At 43.0% G+C, this 22,389-nt stretch overlaps 1 protein-coding gene across 2 annotated transcripts in view; it reads left to right on the top strand.

Moving 5' to 3' along the window:
* Positions 1–22,389, top strand: part of CORIN (corin, serine peptidase) — a 194,274-nt gene that overhangs the window by 138,774 nt on the left and 33,111 nt on the right. For both annotated transcript variants that reach the window (XM_075261498.1, XM_075261497.1), the window contains exons 10-16: positions 4,312–4,416; positions 8,310–8,541; positions 10,142–10,287; positions 11,708–11,815; positions 17,348–17,461; positions 17,554–17,664; positions 21,165–21,294. In XM_075261498.1, coding sequence (XP_075117599.1) covers positions 4,312–4,416; positions 8,310–8,541; positions 10,142–10,287; positions 11,708–11,815; positions 17,348–17,461; positions 17,554–17,664; positions 21,165–21,294 — 946 coding nt within the window. The remainder of the gene's footprint in view (positions 1–4,311; positions 4,417–8,309; positions 8,542–10,141; positions 10,288–11,707; positions 11,816–17,347; positions 17,462–17,553; positions 17,665–21,164; positions 21,295–22,389) is intronic.

Below are 22,389 nucleotides of genomic sequence, written 5' to 3'. Positions count from 1 at the left end.
TATTTAGTAGATCCTCCTTTTGCAGAGATAACAGCCTCTAGTCGCTTCCTGTAGCTTTTAATCAGTTCCTGGATCCTGGATGAAGGTATCTTGGACCATTCCTCTTTACAAAACAATTCGCGTTCAGTTAAGTTAGATGGTCGCCGAGCATGGACAGCCCGCTTCAGATCATCCCACAGATGTTCAATGATATTCAGGTCTGGGGACTGGGATGGCCATTCCAGAACATTGTAATTGTTCCTCTGCATGAATTCCTGAGTCGATTTGGAGCGGTGTTTTGGATCATTGTCTTGCTGAAATATCCATCCCCGGCGTAACTTCAACTTCGTCACTGATTCTTGAACATTATTCTCAAGAATCTGCTGATACTGAGTGGAATCCATGCGACCCTCAACTTTAACAAGATTCCCGGTGCCAGCATTGGCCACACAGCCCCAAAGCATGATGGAACCTCCACCAAATTTTACAGTGGGTAGCATGTGTTTTTCTTGTAATGCTGTTTTTTTTGGACGCCATGCATAATGCCTTTTTGTATGACCAAACAACTCAATCTTTGTTTCATCAGTCCACAGGAACTTCTTCCAAAATGAAGCTGCCTTGTCCAAATGTGCTTCTGCATACCTCAGGCGACTCTGTTTGTGGCGTGCTTGCAGAAACGGCTTCTTTCTCATCACTCTCCCATACAGCTTCTCCTTGTGCAAAGTGCGCTGTATTTTTGACCGATGCACAGTGACACCATCTGCAGCAAGATGATGCTGCAGCTCTTTGGAGGTGGTCTGTGGATTGTCCTTGACTGTTCTCACCATTCTTCTTCTCTGCCTTTCTGATATTTTTCTTGGCCTGCCACTTCTGGGCTTAACAAGAACTGTCCCTGTGGTCTTCCATTTCCTTACTATGTTCCTCACAGTGGAAACTGACAGGTTAAATCTCTGAGACAACTTTTTGTATCCTTCCCCTGAACAACTATGTTGAACAATCTTTGTTTTCAGATCATTTGAGAGTTGTTTTGAGTAGCCCATGATGCCACTCTTCAGAGGAGATTCAAATAGGAGAACAACTTGCAATTGGCCACCTTAAATACCTTTTTTCCTGATTGGATACATCTGGCTATGAAATTCAAAGCTCACTGAGGTTACAAAACCAATTTTGTGCTTTTGTAAGTCAGTAAAAAGTAGTTAGGAGTATTCAAATCAATAAAATGATAAGGGTGCCCATACTTTTGCACCAGTCAAATTTTGGTTTAATGCATATTGCACATTTTCTGTTAGTACAATAAACCTCATTTCAATCCTGAAATATTACTGTGTCCATCAGTTATTAGATATATTAAACTGAAATGGCTGCTGCAAACACCAAAATATTTAGAACTAAAAATGATTAAGATTAATAGGGGTGCCCAAACTTTTTCATAGGACTGTATATATGCTATCATATATATATGTGAGCATATATGAATGTATATCTATGAGTCACAGCATGTCACTTATACCTACAGAAACACCTACAGTGTCCCTATAGGTATAAGGGCTAGTTCACATGGTGCTAGTGACCGCGTATTTTGGTCCTGATTTTGATGCGGAAAGCCGTGTCAGAATTGGACCAAAATGCGCATGCCACGACTGTCATGGCTTCCCGCTCCGGAGTAGGCCTAAGTGAATGGGCCTAGTCCGGGGCTGAATCAGCCACAGAATCCTCCTGAGGAAAGGAGAGCTTGTTTCTTTTTTCCACGAGTCGGAACATACTGTTCACAGAAAAAAGGAAGCTAGCGGTCTTCATAGACGTCTGTTGTGAGGGGGAGGATTCTGAGGTGGATTCGGTGTCAAAATCCACCCCCTCTTGCCTCGTCTGAACGAGTCCTAATGGAAGCAGAAAGGCCACAGAGGAAACCTCTGTGGAGTTTCTGCAAAAAGCGCTGAAGGAAAAACTGATGCGTTGCCGTTGGGGTTTTTCCCACAGCGCTTTTTTTTGCTGCGCGATGCTGTGTTAGGCCATATCGTTATAGTGTGATGTACAGTATATTGAGATATACACACATAAAGAGGCCAATACTGCATAGTGTGGTTACGGGACTTAACTCATATATACAAAGAAAACAACCATATCCACAAATAAATATAAAAGTATATTTTATTACTATCCAATTAAAAAGTTTTTCACATGGACATACAATAATACATTACATAAATAACATAAAGTAAACGGGCTAAACCGTAAGGTTTATAGGTGCCAGCAACCCAAAGTGATGTGGGTGAGACAAAGACATAAGTATTTGAAGTCAGTATTTATCCATGGGCAGGGCAACTAACAGGTTAATTGAATAGTATACATGCATACATATATACCATGATAGAAAAAAGGACAACTAGTCCATTAATATGTAAAGTTACACATGGCATAATAATCAAAGGTCACAGAACTCAATTATATCCCAAAGTGCCCACATATGAATAAGAGATATGCCTTAGCTCACCTTAACATCATATAAACTGTTCGGACTGACTGTCAAAAACGCCCTTCTAGCAGTGAAGAGCTACAGTACCGGCACCGATAGCTCTTCACCGGGGGCACAGAACAGGAAAGCTTTCTAGCGGTGTATTAAACCTCATGTGCCCCAGATGGTGAAAGGTCTTCTTTAACCCCTTCCCGCCGATGGCATTTTTTGATTTTCGTTTTTCGTTTTTGACTCCCCTCCTTCTAAACCCCATAACTTTTTTATTTCTCCGCTCCCAGAGCCATATGAGGTCTTAATTTTTGCGGGACAAATTTTTCTTCATGATGCTACCATTAATTATTTTATATAATGTACTGGGAAGCAGGAAAAAAATTCAGAATGGGGTGGATTTGAAGAAAAAATGCATTTCTGCGACTTTCTTACGGGCTTTGGTTTTACGGCGTTCACTGTGCAACCAAAATGACATGTCCCTATATTCTGTGTTTCGGTACGGTTCCAGGGATACCAAATTTATATGGTTTTATTTACATTTTGACCCCTAAAAAAAATTCCAAAACTGTGTTAAAATTTTTTTTTTCTAAAAGTCGCCATATTCCAACGGCCGTAACTTTTTTATACGTAAGTGTACGGGGATGCATAGGGCGTCTTTTTTTGCGGGGCCGGGTGTACTTTTTAGTTCTACCATTTTCGGGAAATGTTATTGCTTTGATCACTTTTTATTCAAATTTTTTATCAGAATCAAAACAGTGAAAAAACGGCGGTTTGGCACTTTTGACTATTTTTCCTGCTACGGCGTTTACCGAACAGGAAAAATATTTTTATAGATTTGTAGAGCGGGCGATTTCGGACGCGGGAATACCTAACATGTATATGTTTCACAGTTTTTAACTACTTTTATATGTGTTCTAGGGAAAGGGGGGTGATTTGAACTTTTAATTCTTTTTATATTTTTTTTAAATTTTTTTTAACTTTTTTTTTTTATTTTATTTTTTTGCATTTATTAGACCCCCTAGGGGTGTTGAACCCCAGGGGGTCTGATCACTAATGCAATGCATTACAATGCTAATGCATTGCAATGCATTGCAAAAAAGCATCCTTTCTTTTGCAGGCTGCATAGACCAGCCTGCAAAAGAGAGGATTTGCAGACAAGCCTGGGAGCCTGTACAAGGCTCCCGGCTGTCATGGCAACGGGACATCAGCCCTGGAGCATGCTCCAGGAGCCGGCAATCCTGGCCAAAATGGCGGCGCCCATGCGCCGCCGGGAAAATGGCACCTCCGGCGCCTTTGACCGCGGCGCCGGAGGGGTTAATGCCTCCGATCGGTCCGGGGACCGATCGGAGGCATTAGAGCCGGTTGTCTACTGCTTAAAGCAGTAGACACCCGGCGGCTATGGCGGCCACCCGGCTCCCGGGCGGTCGCCATAGTTACAGACCCGACATGCGCCGTACTATTACGGTGCATGTCGGGAAGGGGTTAAGGATTAGGCGCAACAGCGAGATGCAGCTAAAAACACTGTGTAAATTAAATAGCAGTGAACCTCAATATATTTTTTCTACAGTGCTTTTCATTGAGCTTTTGTCCCCAGCACCCCGTTGTCCCCCGCCTGTGTCTGTTCGGTCCCATGGCCTCATTTCTGGAAATCCTGCACCTAATTGGTCTTAGTGGTCACATGAGGTGCAGGACACCCAGCAAGGACACCTTATTGTACACCTCCCTCCCAGCACATGAGTTGATCCAATTCCTGGACAAATCTTTAAAGGGTTTATCCATCTTTGTAATATTGGTGGTCTGTCCTTAAGATAGGACATTTATTACATCTGTGATGAATTTGTAAGAACTCTTCTATATTTTATTCACAGGTCAGCCATGCCAAGAAGGGGATTCGCGATGTGTCTTACCAGCATGCCCTGTATCTTGTGTCGATGATCCCAACTGTGAAATACCTCAAAACAGAACCAACTGCAGTATGTTCAGCCTATTTCTAGTTTTCAATAAAATTGGGGGTTCTTACTAAGTTTAGCAGTGGGACGGGTGAAACTCATTCTTATTTTGGCTATTATATTGTGAACTACTTCATATACAGTCAACCTCGTTCAATGAATATTGACCACAGTCCACTTTAGAGACACCACTGAGCTATATGGGTTGCTGTGACCAAATACAGTGTAAGCAAGAAAAATATCTGCCAGTGTCTGACAATGAACAGTTAATCACTTGTATCCATTTAATTGGTTATGATTCCGGGTGCTGCATTGCATTTGGTGGAGGGTCCTGTGAATGGACAACTCACAGCTAATGCATTATAGCAAAACTGCAGCACTATTAGTCTACATTTAGATTAATGTGGTCCAAAACAGCCGTGAGAATGTGCTTGTACTCTGGAGGGTGCCTGTTTTTTTGACGAATACCTCATACATTTTAGTGTATTGAGGGATTCGTGAAAACAGACAAAAATAGGACAAAATGTCTGTTAGTGCTATTAATGGGTCAATAAGTGAGTGCACTCAAATACCTTTAGCAGTGTTTTGAGTGATTTCTGGGTGTCTCTGTTAGCTCCTGGCATCCTCTGCATTTGTTTACACAGTGTAGCTTCCTACTGTCTTAGCTAATGCAATGCATCATGGTAGTTGTAGGCTAGCTTACACTACCTCCCTCTTACTCCCTCCTCCTTCCTCTCTCCCTCCCTCACCCCCCCCTCCCTGTCTCCCCATCTATCCCGCCCACTACTACCCCCTCTCAACTAACTAACTCAACCTACCGCCCCCAGCCCATTATACTTACCCATCTTCTTGTCCTGACTTCCCTTCTGCATGGACAGCTCCTCCTCTTCTTTGACTCTTCCGGCACATGCACAGGCCGGAGGTGCCTCTGATGCCTGTGCAGTAGAGATTGAGTGCTCGGTTACAGCGCAAGGTTCGGAATATTGCACACGTGCCAGCAGAGTCAAAGAGGAGGAGGAGCCATCTCTGCAGAAGGGAAGACTGGACAGGAAGATAGGTAAGTATGATGGGGTGGGGAAAGTATTGTTGGCATTCTGTTTCCGGAAATGGAACGTTATCGGATAATCAGAAAATGTGCCTGGGTAACATGACCGCCCCAGGTATATGGGTAAGATATGTAATCTAGAAAGCAGGCAGGGGGAGGGTGTTTAGATTAGTATAAAAAATGCATTTTATCAACCCCTTTAAATCGGTCTTGTGAATAACCCCATAGAGACTTATCTACAAATAATATAACCTATATATACAGAATACACCTGAGCAAAGAGAGATATAGACTAATACAATAACAATTTAGTCCTGTCAAGGGAGGTCCGACAATGAGGGGCCTATCCAACGTCAGTAAAATGACCGACATAGTAATCCTGGGGGTAAAGATCAGTTAAAAAACAGAAAAGGTGGACAGACCTCTCAAATACACCAGAAGTATTCAGAATTCTACATAGAAAACATGATTAAACAATCAGAACAAGGGAGGGAAGTACAAGCATGGAGAGAACTAGTAGGTTGGGTCGGACCTTTCTCCTTGTCAGGCATGCCATTAGTGTCCCTAAAGAGATTCGGCATTGCCAGTATGTCTCCCAGGGGTCCCAAATCAATTGGAATTGCTCCAAGGAATCATTGAGAAGCTGCAAGTTTTTTCCATTGCACGTACATCTCTTAATCTAACCAACAGATCATCGGGAGCAGGGGGTGATGTTTGTTTATGGCCGAAGGGAGAATACGCTGGAATAGCCTGGCTGCCCGCTGTCCCTTAGTTCTAGGGGGCATATTCTGCAGATATTGCAGGGGGTCTGGGACATTGTGGGACATAAGGTCGCCTATCAGGCTTTTCACCTGACTCCAAAATGTTGCAGTGCTAGGCTAGTCCAAAAGACGTGCTGTAATATACTTATGTCCTGTCGACACCTTATAAATATGTTTACTTTTCCATGTCTGGACTTATATTTAAAAATAAGTACAGTGCAATTTTAACTCTGACCACTAAGCCTCTCTAACCACATTTGAATGGAGAAGTGGTCGAACAGTTGCGCTGCTGCTCTCTATGGGGCTGCTGAATCCAGCAGCTTCATAGGGAGGATTTATTTAGTTGAACGCAGAATATTTTGTTACAAATGTTTTGTCTTATGGACATTTTAAGCCAATATAATTCACCGCTTCATCCTTTTTCTGCTGTGCTCGCCACAGATCTACTATAACTTGGCAGAGATATAGCTGAAAGCTACAAGTGTCCCTGGCTGGCACACACTTTAGTCTTGGCGCATGCGATCTCCTAAGATATGCCAGAATTATTAAGACGCTGGAGCCTTTTGGTAATTCTCTCGCAGGAATGGATTAATACCGCTGTAGGTAACGCCAGTGCTAAGAAATTCCCCCATTAGAGTTGGATATTGGTCACGCAGACACACTTCCGATCCTTTCAACCTAACCGCTGGATAAAGGATACATTTGTTTTTGAAGGAAATTATTATTCATTTATTAAATTTTTACAGTACTGTCTTAGGGGAGCTTCTTAAAGGTTAAGCAGCCTTCTTGAATTACATTTTTGGCTTAAAATACTTCTTCAGACCTCACTATAGCGTTTCAGAAGCTGCATCTTGTGATTTATTGCTATTTTTGTAAGTTCTGTCCACATGTTATGTAACCGGCCTGACTACTATGACAGAAGAATACAATTGCTGTACACACATATAACAAAGAGTGCACAGTTACTAGCAGTCCTCTTTCTTCTCGGGACATCTGGACAAACAGCTGTGACGCAGGACGTGGACGGGCCTCTCTCGTGTAGTTGCATGTGTTTGCTACATCTGTGAATAGAGAAATTTTATTTGTCTACCCTATTGCAAATAATAACCAAATTAGGCTAGGGTCACACCTGCGTTCAGGTTTCCATTCGGAAAGCGGAATCTCGCTCTACATAAAAAGCGGACCTCATAGACTGTAATGGGGTAAGCCGGGTTTTCGCCCAAAAAATACAGAATGAAAAGTCCTGCATTTCTATCCCCATTTTTCAAGCAGATTCGGGGACATGAACCCCCAAATATAGAGCAAGTACAGGTGTGAACCTAACCTTAAAGGGATTCTACCATTAAAGCAACTTTTTTTTTTAATTACCACGTCGGAATAGCCTTAAGAAAGGCTATTCGTCTCCTACTTTTAGATGTGGTCTCCGTCGCGCCGTTCCTTAGAAATACCGGTACTTACCGGTATGCTAATGAGGTCTCGGCAGCAATGGGGGCGTCCTTCTTCTTCATCTGCCTCCTCCCCTTGTCTGTCGTCTTCTTTCTTCGTCATGTCTGACGCCTGCGCAGTAGGCGGCCGGCGGCCATATTTCTAAGGCTGTAATTGCGTGCATGCGCAGTACGCTCCTCACATCTTCACCAAACAGAGTGTACTGCACATGCTCAGTAAGGTCTGTACAGCCCTCCGACGCCTGGATGAGTTCACTCGCGCGTCGGAGAGCTGTACGGACCTTACTGAGCATGCGCAGTACACTCTGTTTGGCGAAGACGTGAGGAGTGTACTGCGCATGCGCGCAATTGCAGCCTTGGAAATATGGCCGCCGGCCACCAACTGCGCAGGCATCAGACATGACGAAGAAAGAAGACGACAGACAAGGGGAGGAGGCAGATGAAGAAGAAGGACGCCCCCATTGCTGCCGAGACCTCATTAGCATACTGGTAAGTACCGGTATTTCTAAGGAACAAGGCAATGGAGACCACATCTAAAGGTAGGAGACGAATAGCCTTTCTTAAGGCTATTCCAACGTGGTAATTAGAAAAAAAGTTGCTTTAATGGTAGAATCCCTTTAATTGTAATGAAAAGACACTAACCTGTACTTGCTTCTTTACTTTCAGGTCAGTGTGAGCCGATAACCCTGGAACTCTGTATGAATCTGCCCTATAATTATACACATTTCCCAAATTATCTTGGACACAGAACCCAGAAAGAAGCCTCCATAAGTTGGGAGTCATCTTTGTTCCCAGCCCTTGTTCAGACCAATTGTTACAAATATCTCATGTACTTCGCTTGCACTATTCTGGTACCAAAGTGTGAAATTGAGACAAACCAGCGGATACCCCCTTGCAGGTACGGTATCTTATTGATGTGTCTGGAATGCCCTCTTCCATTGTAGCCTGTGGAATCTAAGGGTAAGTTCACAATGGGTTTATTAGTCGGCGCATACGGCCTCAAAATCCTGACCAAAAAGACGGCTCCCATTGAAATCACTGCATCAGCATCCAGTCGCAGCTACCTGTATTTTGGTCCGGAACCTGAACGGGCTCCGCCTGGTTCCGGACCAAAAACCCCGTGTGAACTTACCCTAATTGTGGAGAATTCTGAAGGAAAATACATTACAATGCTAAAATAACAAAACGAGACACAGTAACACGTACCATAACGGTTATATAAACCATTAGATCCATTATTTTACCTTAATTACATGTATCTTGGGCGACAAATAATTTTTGGAATAGATTTTAATTAGAGATTTTGGACCACTTGGCTTTTTAAGCTTGCATGTATTAGAACACATAGCAAGCTGCAGATTGTCGTTCACTAGAAAATCCAGGAGAAGAATATGCAAATCTGACTTCCATGATGTAATTAGGATGCAGTGCCTCAAGTATGCACACCAATAGAGGGCGCTGACTGAGAATGTGAAAGTCTGTCTTCCATGATGTAATTAGGAAGACAGAGTCTCAGTCAAGACATCCAATAGAGGGCGCTCCCTTTAACATCATGCCGACCTTCTCAGAGGTCTTTGTTTGCAATGATGTTGGGATTATACCAGATACAGTCTTCTCAGCCAAGGGCAGCCGTTTTGATGTATTTGCATCTCATCAGCTTGATGTAGAGAGGATGATCTGGCAGAGGTGAGAGGCTTAGACAGGATTGAGGGGGTATCGTCACTCCATAAGGAGAAAACCACCATTTAGGTGTGTGGAGTCTTATTAAGCCATGAGTGCTCCACTACTGGTGTGCATACTTGAGGCACTGGCTTTCTAATTACATCATGGAAGTCAGATTTGCATATTCTTCCCATGTTCCTTTGCAGTGGAGCCCTCATGACTAGAAAATCCAGCAGATTAAACTTTTATTTGAACATTGACTTGGTCATAAATCACATTTTGAAGATTCCTCAAAACAGGGTGGACATCAGGTCATCAAACAACCAATCCACTCTGCCGCTTGCTATGTAGCACATAGACATGGCAGACATGCCCGAGGAAGCAAATGAGCCAACATTTTTAATAATTTCATTAAAAAAAAGTTTAAAAACTTTTCGCCCAAGATACATAGAATTAAATCTAAAACAATAAAATGAAGCTGTCCATAACTTTTAATACAGAGCTTTTTGCGGTGTCTACAAAAAAATTGAAGGGATTATTTTCAGGTATTTTCATGAATGTAGCAAGAAAAGCTCCTAAACTGTTTACGTTGCTTTGTGTTGAAACCATTCAAAGTTGCAGTGAACTGAAAAAAAGTTTTTTATCTGGTTGAAAACGTTGTGGCACTTGGGCATATTCTGCGTCACCTTTATTAAGCTGATCCATTGGGGTGCCATGAGTTGGACCCCCATCGATTTCCTATTCATGACCAATGCAGCATTCGTATGTTGATGGTCCTGACCTACCTATACCAGTCAGTAATAAAGCACTGCAATATCTCAATGATATAATTCCAGATCTCTCTGTGAACATTCAAAAGAGCGATGTGAGTCTGTATTAGGGATTGTGGGGTTACAATGGCCAGAAGACACCGACTGCAGTCAATTTCCTGATGAAAAGTCAGATAACCAGACATGTCTGATGCCTGACCAGTATGTGGAAGGTGAGGATTATTGCTTACAACTTATCAAAGCCGTTTTGTGGATACAATAAACAGCACTTTTTGTGTTAATGTTATCATATAGTCTTCCAATATATTACAATATAGCTTATTTCTTATTTTTTGGGATTTGGGATGGAAAAAAATGTATTGCATGTGCTCTGAAACTGACATGGAGGATAAGAGGTAACCATATACAGTATGTGATCAAAAGTATCCGGACGCCTGGCTGAGAATGACTTACAAGTTGGTGGCGCCCTCCATGGGTAATGCTGGATACAATATGGTGTTGGCCCACCCTTAGCCTTGATGACGGCTTCCACTCTCGCAGGCAGATGTTCAATCAGGTGCTGGAAGGTTTCTTGGGGAATGGCAGCCCATTCTTCACGGAGTGCTGCACTGAGGAGAGGTATCCATGTAGGTCGCTGAGGCCTGGCACCAAGTCGGCGTTCCAAAACATCCCAAAGGTCTTCTATAGGATTCAAGTCAGGACTGTGTGCAGGCCAGTCCATTACAGAGATGTTATTGTGGTGTAACCACTCCGCCACAGGCCGTGCAGTATGAACAGGAGCTCCATCGTGTTGTAAGATGCAATCGCCATCCCCGAATTGCTCTTCAACAGTGGGAAGCAAGAAGGTGTTTAATACATCAATGTAGGCCTGTGCTGTGATAGTGCCACGCAAAACAACAAGGGGTGCAAGCCCCCTCCATTACCGATGGAGGGCGACACAAACTTGTAAGTCATTTTCAGCCAGGTGTCTGGATACTTTTGATCACATAGTTTACATTAGATGTACGCTGGGCAAACCCATCCAGTTTGAGCTCTGGTGGTTCTAAGCTAGGAGTGTAGCTGTATGGGGTGCAGAGGTAGAAAATGTTACCACGCCTTAGGGGGCCCAAAGTCTCTACAACATAAGACACCAGTATTATAGATAACACATTGTGAGAGGGGGCCCATTAGATATTCTGCACTGGGGATCAAGAGATTTAAGTTATACCTCTGGTCCAGGCCTATAATGTATATGGGATGTCTTTGTTCTTCCGCAGTGGTAGATGTCAGGTGCAAGAAAGGTTGAAAATATTGGAGTCCAAGTGGTTGTACTTACAGGTTCTGTCCTTTTAGCTCCTAAATGATGAAGGAGAAAAATGAAGGATTTCCCTCCAGGAACATTTATCACCCATCATCTATAAGATAGGAGAAAACTATTAGATTTTAGTGGATTAGGGTGGAAGGGAATACTAGATTTTAAGATCCAGACTCTATCTATCTTCTATAGGGAATGTCTTACAACTTGAGATGAAGCATAGCTGAATTATACTTGTATTAAGTTATTTCTTACCCATTTATCATGGCATGTTGGAGGTCAGACTTTTGTGACTTCATTAACAAGACACTGAAATTGATCTTATGCTTTCTGTTCAGAATGCTCACCCAGCCACTTCAAGTGCCTCTCAGGTCGTTGTATCTTGGCCTCCAGAAGATGTGATGGAGAAGCAGACTGTGAAGATGACAGTGATGAAGCAAATTGTGGTAGGTTACCGATATGCCTGCAGCTGTCTTGGCGTCGGAAAGGAATTAGTGACTGGTACCATCTGACCATGTCCAACAACATTCCTAGATTGCCCTTGACACCAATGCTCTTTTCTGTTTCTTAGAATGCGGCTACTTTGTATGATCAAAGTCAATTCGGATAACTGAATGATGTCTAAGATTGGTGGCCATGGTTCAGTTTAGTCTGAAGGACTAGACATGGATTGCACATGGACCCATTTACTTTACTGTGGCCACACACATTTCAGTTTTTGTCATATGGACCCTCAGTCCCAGTGCAAAAATCATATCTTATTCTGGTGTGTTTTCCTGGATCAGAATTATAATGTGCAGTCCAAGATTTCCTCAGACTTTGTGCATTCGTGGTTCCCAGAGGCAACTTTGAGGACTGGCTGTGTGAATAGAAGCTAACCTAATGCTACAACTTAAAACACCAACTATGTCATTTGAGCAATTTTACCTTTCAGGTGAGAGAAAAAAGGATAGACTTACATATAAGTCAATCCCCTGACAACCCTGTGCTCCCTTTGATGCCACCTAATCCCTCGTAATCCCTTTGTGTTTCCACACTGCACTATGCCCTGTTAGTGCCCTCCGCACAGTATCATGCTTTTAGTAGCCCCCGCACGATATAATTCCCTGTTTTCACCTCTATACAGTATTATGGCCCCACACTGTTTCCAGCCATTTTGTTGTCCCCACAGAGTTTAATATCTCCAATTTGCCCCCACATAGTACAATGTTTCTCCACTGGACTTCACACAATATAAATCCTTCCTACATTATAATGTCCCCTCATTTTGGTCCCCACACAGTATAATGTAGCCTTCTTGAGTCCACTCTGATCCATGCTCTCATTCACGTGAAGCGGCAGGTGAAAAGTGGTGATGTATCTACATTGCACCTACCTCTGTCCAAAACTCTGGCAGTAGTGATTGCAGAGAATGGTGAAGCAGGCAGCTGTCGATTCCCTGCTTCACCATTGTACTCAGCTGTATATGCATTTGGTAGATGCAAATAGAGTTAAAGTTGGGACCAATTGCCCTCTGCCCAGAACAGTGGGACAGCAACTGAAATCCAGGACTGTAACTGGGATGGGATTCAATTGGTACAGCAAGCATGAGTGTGGTAAAGGACTATAAATAAACTCTGGAAGGAACACATTTAGTTAAGTAACACATAAGAAATGTTGAAGTACATGGGTGTGACCTTCTGTAGAGCTAGATTTTAAGTTTGTCATGCACATATACACTATGTGATCAAAAGTATCCGGACACCTGGCTGAGAATGACTTACAAGTTGGTGGCGCCTCCATGGGTAATGCTGGATACAATATGGTGTTGGCCCACCCTTAGCCTTGATGACGGCTTCCACTCTCGCAGGCAGACGGTCAATCAGGTGCTGGAAGGTTTCTTGGGGAATGGCAGCCCATTCTTCACGGAGTGCTGCACTGAGGAGAGGTATCCATGTAGGTCGCTGAGGCCTGGCACCAAGTCAGCGTTCCAAAACATCCCAAAGGTGTTCTATAGGATTCAAGTCAGGAGTGTGTGCAGGCCAGTCCATTACAGAGATGTTATTGTGGTGTAACCACTCCGCCACAGGCCGTGCAGTATGAACAGGTGCTCCATCGTGGTGTAAGATGCAATCGCCATCCCCGAATTGCTCTTCAACAGTGGGAAGCAAGAAGGTGTTTAATCCATCAATGTAGGCCTGTGCTGTGATAGTGCCACGCAAAACAACAAGGGGTGCAAGCCCCCTCCATTACCGATAGAGGGCGCCACCAACTTGTAAGTCATTCTCAGCCAGGTGTCTGGATACTTTTGATCACATAGTGTATATATATAACTATATGTAACTTAAGGTTATCTATCTATCTATCTATCTATCTATCTATCTATCTATCTATCTATCTATCTACCTATCATATATATGAGTTGGTATATATGTAGTTTTCTATCTATAGCTCTCATCTTGCACAGGATATATACCGTGAAGATAAAATGGTGTTAGTATTTGTAGAACTGTGTATAAAACTCGCTGTCGGGAAGATAATCAAATTTCTTCTGAAAGCCTTGTTTCTGCTTCCCCTTTCAATCAATTTGATCAATTTCTATAAATATGGAGGAAGACAGAGACTGGAAATTTTCCAGTGTCACCATGACATTACTGTGACCGTGGCAAGAAGTTCTGCAGAGATGTTTGCTGCTCACGGCTCAAGGTCTCATTCTTATTCCATGTGTGCGTGATCTTAGAATAACTTGTTCATGAATTTCTATCATATAAGCTCTAGAGGTACTAGCCCTGTCTCTGTTACCATAAAAGGATCCAGATACATTTCTATCTAATTCTATTATATTTAATATAATATTTTGAAGTTGCAAAAGAGCAATAGAAAAAGACAGTACTGCCTGGCCAGTGTAACACAGTACAAAAAGTGAATTTACATTTCTCTTATTGAATTAGTTACCATTTTATATAATAAAAAATTATATCCAAGTCAAAAGTCTTTAAAAATCAAGCTGACCAATTGTGTGTCCATACATGGGAACAAGGACAAAACAGCGGCTATGGTTCTTATAGAGACCTGAGCAATGCTGAAATCTACTAATCCTTGTTCCAATATCCCTTCAAGTGAAATGTATAGTACAAATGCAAATATATAATGAATATATATATAATATTTGCATCATATATTTGCAAATTATATAATGCAAATGAACTGGCATTGTATTGGGGCAGAAGAGGCGGTTCTGAGTCATTCTTGAATATTCCCGTATGCAGATTTCAGGTCTGTTACCATTATATCATTGTTATCACTGATGTTTATGCAGACAACACAGAGATCATGTGCTTCTTATTAAACTAAATAATCCTGTGAAAGTTTGTGTGTTTGGGTGTTTGTGGGTTTGTATGTTTGGATGTTTGTTCAATTATCACAGCCAAACGCCTGTACGGATTTGGCTGAGATTTCGCACATACCTAGATATTTAGCCGGAAGGAAAGATAGGCCACTTCACGAGACACGCACTCCCCCATCAGCCCCGCTGGGACCGTTGAAACGATACTCCAGCTCCTCTGTAGGGCCTCAGATCACGTCCTCACAGGTCTGTCAGCAGCGCTCCCATTGGTGTGCAGCAGGCTCTGGGCAAGCCTGTGGAGAAGCGTTGCCTGCTCTGTCTGGCCAGACCACTCTCTCGATGGCGGCAGCGACCGTGCAACCTCCCTCAGGACCCAACGTGGCTGCGCAGTGGCACTCAGTGACAGACACCACGTCCATTGGCTCGGCCAGTGCAGTAAGTACACCGGGACACTGTAGGGTGCAGGTAGGGTGACCGAGGGCAAAGCATTTGTGCCCCTGGTTAGCGCGTGGGAGGATGATGCATAGGACCCACAATGGTAGGTTCAAGAGGGGGCCCGGCCACGCTAGGCAGCGAGAGCACGGGAAAAGGGTTGCCTCTCCGCGGCTCAGCGCCACCGCCAACCCACGGATGAAGTCGCGGGCAGATGCTAGTCTTATATATAATAGAAATAACAATAGAGAAAATCTATTCAAATAAAGAGATTCCAACTACATCCCTATATAAATGGAAATCAGGTTTGTGATCTTCAGTTTTTGCTTTTCTTGGCCAAAACATTTTACAGATAAAAAAAGCATATGAATAACATGTAGTGTATATAATGGAGACCGAACCATTCAATGTATCAGCATCATATTTACGGGAAACAAAAAATTATATTAATAAAGTTCACTAATTTAAAGAGCAACATCAAGAAGAAAAGTAAAGTTGTTACTGCTTAGACACCTGATCGATGTCACGTTATAATATAACATTAAGGCAGCACTAGTAGGCTATATGTCATAAATCCATATTTATAAACATGTGGTGCACTTCTCCCTTAGAACAGTCTTGTTCATAATTTACATGTATAGGCAGATAAAGTGGGGGCCCCCACCAGGACTTGTATTAAAAGGAAGGCATTTATTCAAAAATTGTCCATAAAAACATCCATTTGTATCAATGGGAGAGAGGAAGATGGCCTATGGGCAAGGCAACAAATCGTTTTGCGCACTCGGGCTTTTTCAAGTCTCAACATGCCACCTAAGGAGCACCTATCACCACCTTCACCACCTCCAGTTCTTATCACCTATTCACTGATTCTGGCACAGTTAGATTTTTTTCTCTAGCACCCCATTTCCTATCAATCGTTTTGGTTAGTTTCTGAAGAGATGGGCGGTCCATGTCTGCTCCATTCCAGGTCCGCCCACTTGACAGTAGACAGTCTAACTGACTACACTGATTACTATGGAATGGTGGGGGGTAGAGAAATAATTATAATTGCTCCAGAATCAGTGGTTTGGCAAGATGCAAAGAATTGGAATTGATGGAAGTGGTGAAAGGTCATCTTTAAAGGGGTTGTCCCATCTCAAGGATCCTATCTATTATGCTAGTTTTTATGGGTTTAAGACTTTTCCTAAATACATTGCTTCAGCAAAATTGCTTTGTTTGGATATTATCTGAGATTACTCCCTTCATTGTTTACACAGTATCTCCATAACCACAGACCTGGGGATGATCTTATCTCTCCCCCCCAGGACAAGTGACATAGCTCCCTGCTCTCAGGAGGGAGGGGGAGCTGAGTGCTCGGAGCGAGCTTGTATTTCTGAGCCGTTTATCTCCTGCTCTTCCAATTATCATTCTGCTAATTGAATTTTGCTGATAAGGGTTGAGAGAGGGAGTCTGTTACCTCTGTATGTAACACACAGACCTAAAACTGAGTTTATTGCAAGCTGACTCTTGGTCCTATAGCATGTAAATTTGAGATTCTCATCGCCTATCAAATCCAGCTCTGCTACATCAGCTTTATATTGTGCATCTTCCAGTGATACTGTGCTAATTTATTTACAACCATCCCTCATTAATGACTGCAAACATGCACTGCTATGAAGAGAGCTAGAAGAGCAAGTGAAACCCCGCCCACCAATTTACCGAGAAAACCAGGAAGTGAACAGAGCATATAGCCTGCAAGTTGGTTAGCGGGCAAGTTGGGAAAACCCCTTTAAGTCTACTCAACTGGTCTATGCCATCAATAACATCCAGATTCTATAGTCTCTATAGTCTCAGACTGTAGTAAAATGATAGCACAACAGCAATACAAACATCCAAAACATAGTGCTAATAGAATAGTAAAACATATTGTATATCATTCTCTGTATTAAAAAACATATTTTCTTCAAATCCAGCTCGCAATGTGCCCACAGACAAACCCTATCTTTAAAAGGAAATTGCAGGTGCCTCTTTTTTATTTCATGGACACTGGCCAAAAAGCCACTATTTTTAGGGATTCTCCATGAATTTGCAAACAGTTGGCAACTTTATTGGAAAAGCTTTTAAATATTCCAAACAGATTCTGAGCATTGATCATCGGGGGCAATTTTAGATTTTGTACCATATTTGCTGTTGTGGCACGGGAAGGTTTATTATATCTCGAATATAATTTTTTATATTGAAGACTGCACGGAGAGAGGCCTGTGGGAATGTCCCAGAAGCAAGATGTGCATCAAACATTCCATGATCTGTGATGGCTTCCCAGACTGTCCTGACGAGCTGGAAGAGAAGAATTGTTGTAAGTTTTTGAAATATATCTAAAAAATACTTACCGGTAATTCCATTCCCATAAGTTAGATACATGTATAGTCTCTATTTTTACTTTTGCAGCATCCTGTACACAAGATGAGCTTGAATGTGCGAATCATGAGTGTGTCTCACGGGATACGTGGTGTGATGGGCGCGTGGATTGTACGGACAGTTCGGATGAATGGAACTGTGGTAAGTAGTGCACAGACTAGATAAAATAATCTCACGTACTACCATAGTGCTTAACATACCGTATATATTCGAGTATAAGCCGACCCGAATATAAGCCGAGGCCACTAATTTTACCACAAAAAACTGGGAAAATTTATTGACTCAAGTATAAGCCGAGGGGGGCTTTTTCAGCTCAGAAACTGTGCTGAAAAATTCGGCTTATACTCGAGTATATACGGTAATTGCCAATAAGTTTCCAATATCAATAAGGATGTATTATTTCATGTGAGGTAGCCTTAAACTAATACCTCAATGGAGAAGCAACAGAAAATTAAATTTTGTGTATTTCCTTGTACGTGCTCCAGAGAGAAGTTTAGTCCATTGAGTTTGTGATGAGGTAAATACAATGCTACACATTCTGATTGCCCTAAGCAAAAAATTCCTGACTTCCACAAGACTCAACTATAAAACTCCGGCTTTATTAAATTCCCATATATCTTTTATTAAATTCTAAACTTGGTGAATCAGTCATACCATCTACCGTCAGTGGTAATCCAGATTTTATACGCAAGTAAGCAACAACCTTAGGCGAAGCACGCATTTAAAGGAATAGAGCAGCAAAACGTGTGAATGCACGGAAATATGTAATATGGAGACTACGTTTCCTGTTCCATTTATCTGAATTTTCTCTATCTATATGCTTTTGGTAAATGTTTGGGAACCTTCTCAGTCTTAAAAAACTCTGTTTAGCATGATACAATGTACATATCACAATAAGGAGGGAAGGAGGGGTGTGCAGCTGCATGTCTATCAGCGTCATCTGATTGGCTATGGGGAGACAACACAGCACTCAAGGAAATGCAACATATGTAACCATCTACAAAAACCAACAGATGGGATAGAAAACAACTTGTAGGGAATAATAGGTTCACTACACAATAGAAAATTAGAAAGACAGGCGATAAGTTATAGCTTAGGTAGTTCAGTAAGTTATGATGAACCGATGCGAGGTTCCCACTAATGTTCTGCTCTTCTTCGTTTGGATCTGTATGGGGACCCCAAAGATGAAGAGCCTGTCGACTTAAAAAGCAGTTACCCACGGACCCCAGAGAATATAATGAGGTCTGCCTGGTTTTATACTGAAACAATTCCTCTTTGCAGGACTTTTCTCTCCTCCGATTTTAGGCAGAATTTGTGGTGGACTCTCCTAAGACTCCGATGCAGATGTGACTCTAGCCTCAGTGGTTCTAGGAATACTTACATACTGTTTTCTAAGGCTTAAAGACATCTTCACATCATACAGTAGATGATAACTTGTCTTATCGGTTGGGTTTAGACGATGGCACCTTCACAATCTTAAAAACAGGAATCCCTTGTGACTCATATAAATGGAATGGCACATTGGACATGCTCAGTGTTGCTTCATTCATGATCTGCTATAGACAATACAAGCACAGTCTAAAAAAAGAATGTATGACCTGCAACTCCATGTGGTCATCATGATTGGTGGGGATGTCAGTGAGTGCATCCACAAAAATCAGACAGTTACCTATAAGCCAGGAGAATGCCTCTTTAAGCATTGATCGCCCGGCGAGCTTTAAAGGGGCTCTATCAGCAAAATCATGCTGATAGAGCCCCACATATGTGTGAATAGCCTTTAAAAAGGCTATTCAGGCACCGTAAAAGTTATATTAAACTACCCCCCCGTTTTAAAATAATACCCTAAAAAAGAATGTGATCAACTTACACATCGTGCACGCTGGGCGGGCATTCAGGGTGTGTCTTCATCTTCCTCCACGCCTCCTCTTCCTCCAATGTCCTCGGGTCCCGTCCTCCTCCGGCGCTCGCGAACGGACATTGATTAAAAAAAATGGCCTGGGCGCATGCGCAGTAGCATGCGGCTTCTACTACGGCTACTGCGCAGGCGCCCAGGCTATGTTTTTTATCAATGTCCGTTCGCAAGCGCCGGAGGAGGACAGGACCGGAGGACATCGGAGGAAGAGGAGGCGTGGATGAAGAAGACGGCGCACCCTGAATGCCCGTCCATCGTGCACGATGCGTAAGTAGAGCACATTCTTTTTTAGGGTATTATTTTAAAACTGGGGGGTAGTTTAATATAACATTTACGGTGCCTGAATAGCCTTTTTAAAGGCTGTTCACACATATGTGGGGCTCTATCAGCATGATTTTGCTGATAGAGCCCCTTTAAGGGCCTCTTGTTATCAGCGCAATGAAGGGACAGTGGTTTGTCCATACATGTGACTCTGCCGGGTACTGAAGCTCAATACTTCCACTTAAATGGGACTGAATGGGTTTGAGGTGCAGTACTAGGCACAGATATGTATACACAGTGGCGTAACTAGGAATGGCGGGGCCCCGTGGCGAACATTTGACATAGCCCCCCCCCCCCCCCTGACCAACACCAAAGACCTCGACCGACCCCTCCTCCACATTCCTGCGTGCTCTATTATGTCACATAGTGGCCCCAGTACACAGTATTATGTCCATTAGTGGCCCCTGCACACAGTAATATGTCCCTTAGTGGTCCCTGCACACAGTATTATGTCCCATAGTGGCCCCTGCACACAGTATTATGTCCCTTAGTGGCCCCTGCACACAGTATTATGTCCCTTAGTGGCCCTTGCACACAGTATTATGTCCCTTAGTAGCCCCTGCACACAGTATTATGTCCCTTAGTAGCCCCTGCACACAGTATTATGTCCTTTAGTGGCCCCTGCACACAGTCTTATCCCCAACAGTGTCCCCTACACACAGTATTATGTCCCACTGTGGACACCCATGAACAATTATTATACTCTGGGGTCTTTTCAGACCCCAGAGTATAATAACCGGAGACCCGGGGGAATAAAAACATAAAAAACTACTGTTGCTTACCTGTCCCCCAGCATCTACGCTGTCGGCCTTCCCTGTAGTCCTTCTTCAATGACGTCGAACGTCACATGACCCGGGATGCAAGCCGGGGTCATGGGACGTCAGAGACGTCAGACAACTAGGCCGAAGCCTGCCCGGATCTTGGAGAGGTAAGTAACATTGTTTTTTATGTTTCTTACCTCTCCCGGGCCTCCGATCATTATACTCGGGGGTCTGCAAAGACCTCCGAGTATAATAATAGTCCAGCCAGGATCAGTAATTAAATAGGGCCCGTAACAGCCTATTAAAAAAACCACAAAAAACGCAGCGGTAGTGGCTGTTGGTGGACCCCTAATGTCCCGGGCCCTGTGGCAGCTGCCTCTGCTGCCTCTATGGTAGTTATGCCACTGTGTATACAGATGTATACGATGAAGGACACGCAGAGCTTGCCTTCATTCTGCAGGGCTCCCAGAGGTCAGCCACCCACCTTTCTAACATTGACGATCCATCATTGATAACAATTTGAAGCATCCCTTTAAGCCCGCACCACCCACACCAGCAGGGCTCATGAATGTGTGAGTTGTAAATCATACAATTAAAGATTCCTGTATTTTTACAAGTTAATTAAACTTTCACATTTTATTTTTCAGTTTCTGCCTCAAATAATGTAAGCTCATTGACATCCTTGGTAATTCACAGAGCAGCGTCTGACTACCAAGTGTGTGCGGATGAATGGGAAGAAGAGCTATCTCAATGGGTCTGCAGGCAAATGGGTTTAGGGTAAGGTCAGTAGTTTGTAGTAATAATAAATACTATGGGTCATAAAGGGAGAACAACTTGTATTAATGATTCTTCATCTCCAGAATTAAAATGTTAGATTAACTATTGATCTCACCATCCAAGTGTTACACCGGCAGAGCTGGAGGTGTCATAGACTCTGGTTGTATAAAACTGCTACATCACAATGCGGTATTATTACAGGACGCATTGATCACTATACATCCACTTGGGACGAATATGCAAATCTGACTTCTATGATGTAATTAGGATGCCAGTGCCTGAGTCATGCACACCAATAGAGGGCACTCACTGAGAATGTGCAAGTCTATCTTCCATGATGTAATTAGGAAAACAGAGCCTCAGTCAAGCAAACCAATAGAGGGAGCTCCCTTTAACATCATGCCGACCTTCTCAGAGGCCTTTGTTGGCAATGATGTTGGGATTATACCAGGTAGTCCCTCAGCCAAGGACAGCTGTTTCGATGTCATTGCATCTCGTCAGCTTGGCGCAGAGAGGACTGACCTGGCAGAGCGCCCTCTATTGGTTTGCTTGACTGAGGCTCTGTCTTCCTAATTACATCATGGAAGATAGACTTGCACATTCTCAGTGAGCGCCCTCTATTGGTGTGCATACTTGAGGCACTGGCTTCCTAATTACATCATGGAAGTAAGATTTGCATATTCTTCCCATGTTCCTTTGCACAGTGGAGCGCTCATGGCTTAATAAGACTCCACACACCTAAATGGTGGTTCTCTCTCTATGGAGTGATTATACATCCACTGTGATATAATAATACTCTGCTGGGAGGGAAGGGATTAAAGGGGTTGTGCAGGACTGAAAACATGGCCTGCTTTCTTCTCAGGAAGTGACATCATGTCCGTCAGTCACATGACCGTGCTGCAGCCCAGTGGCATTCATTTTAATGGGCATTGCCTGGTGACCAACGAACATGATGTCACTTCCTGAGAAGAAGAAAGCAGCCATGTTTTCAGAGCCCTGTACGACCCCTTTAAGTTAATCTGTCACATTGAAAATCCAGTGCAGGGAGCATGTTATAGAGCAGGGGGACCTGAACAGATTGATATATAGCAAAGT

Source organism: Leptodactylus fuscus, chromosome 1, assembly GCF_031893055.1.
Source record: "Leptodactylus fuscus isolate aLepFus1 chromosome 1, aLepFus1.hap2, whole genome shotgun sequence".
NCBI classification, from domain to species: Eukaryota; Metazoa; Chordata; class Amphibia; order Anura; family Leptodactylidae; genus Leptodactylus; species Leptodactylus fuscus.
The sequence above is the reverse complement of the archived record's forward strand: the minus strand, read 5'-3'. Positions and strand labels throughout refer to the sequence as shown.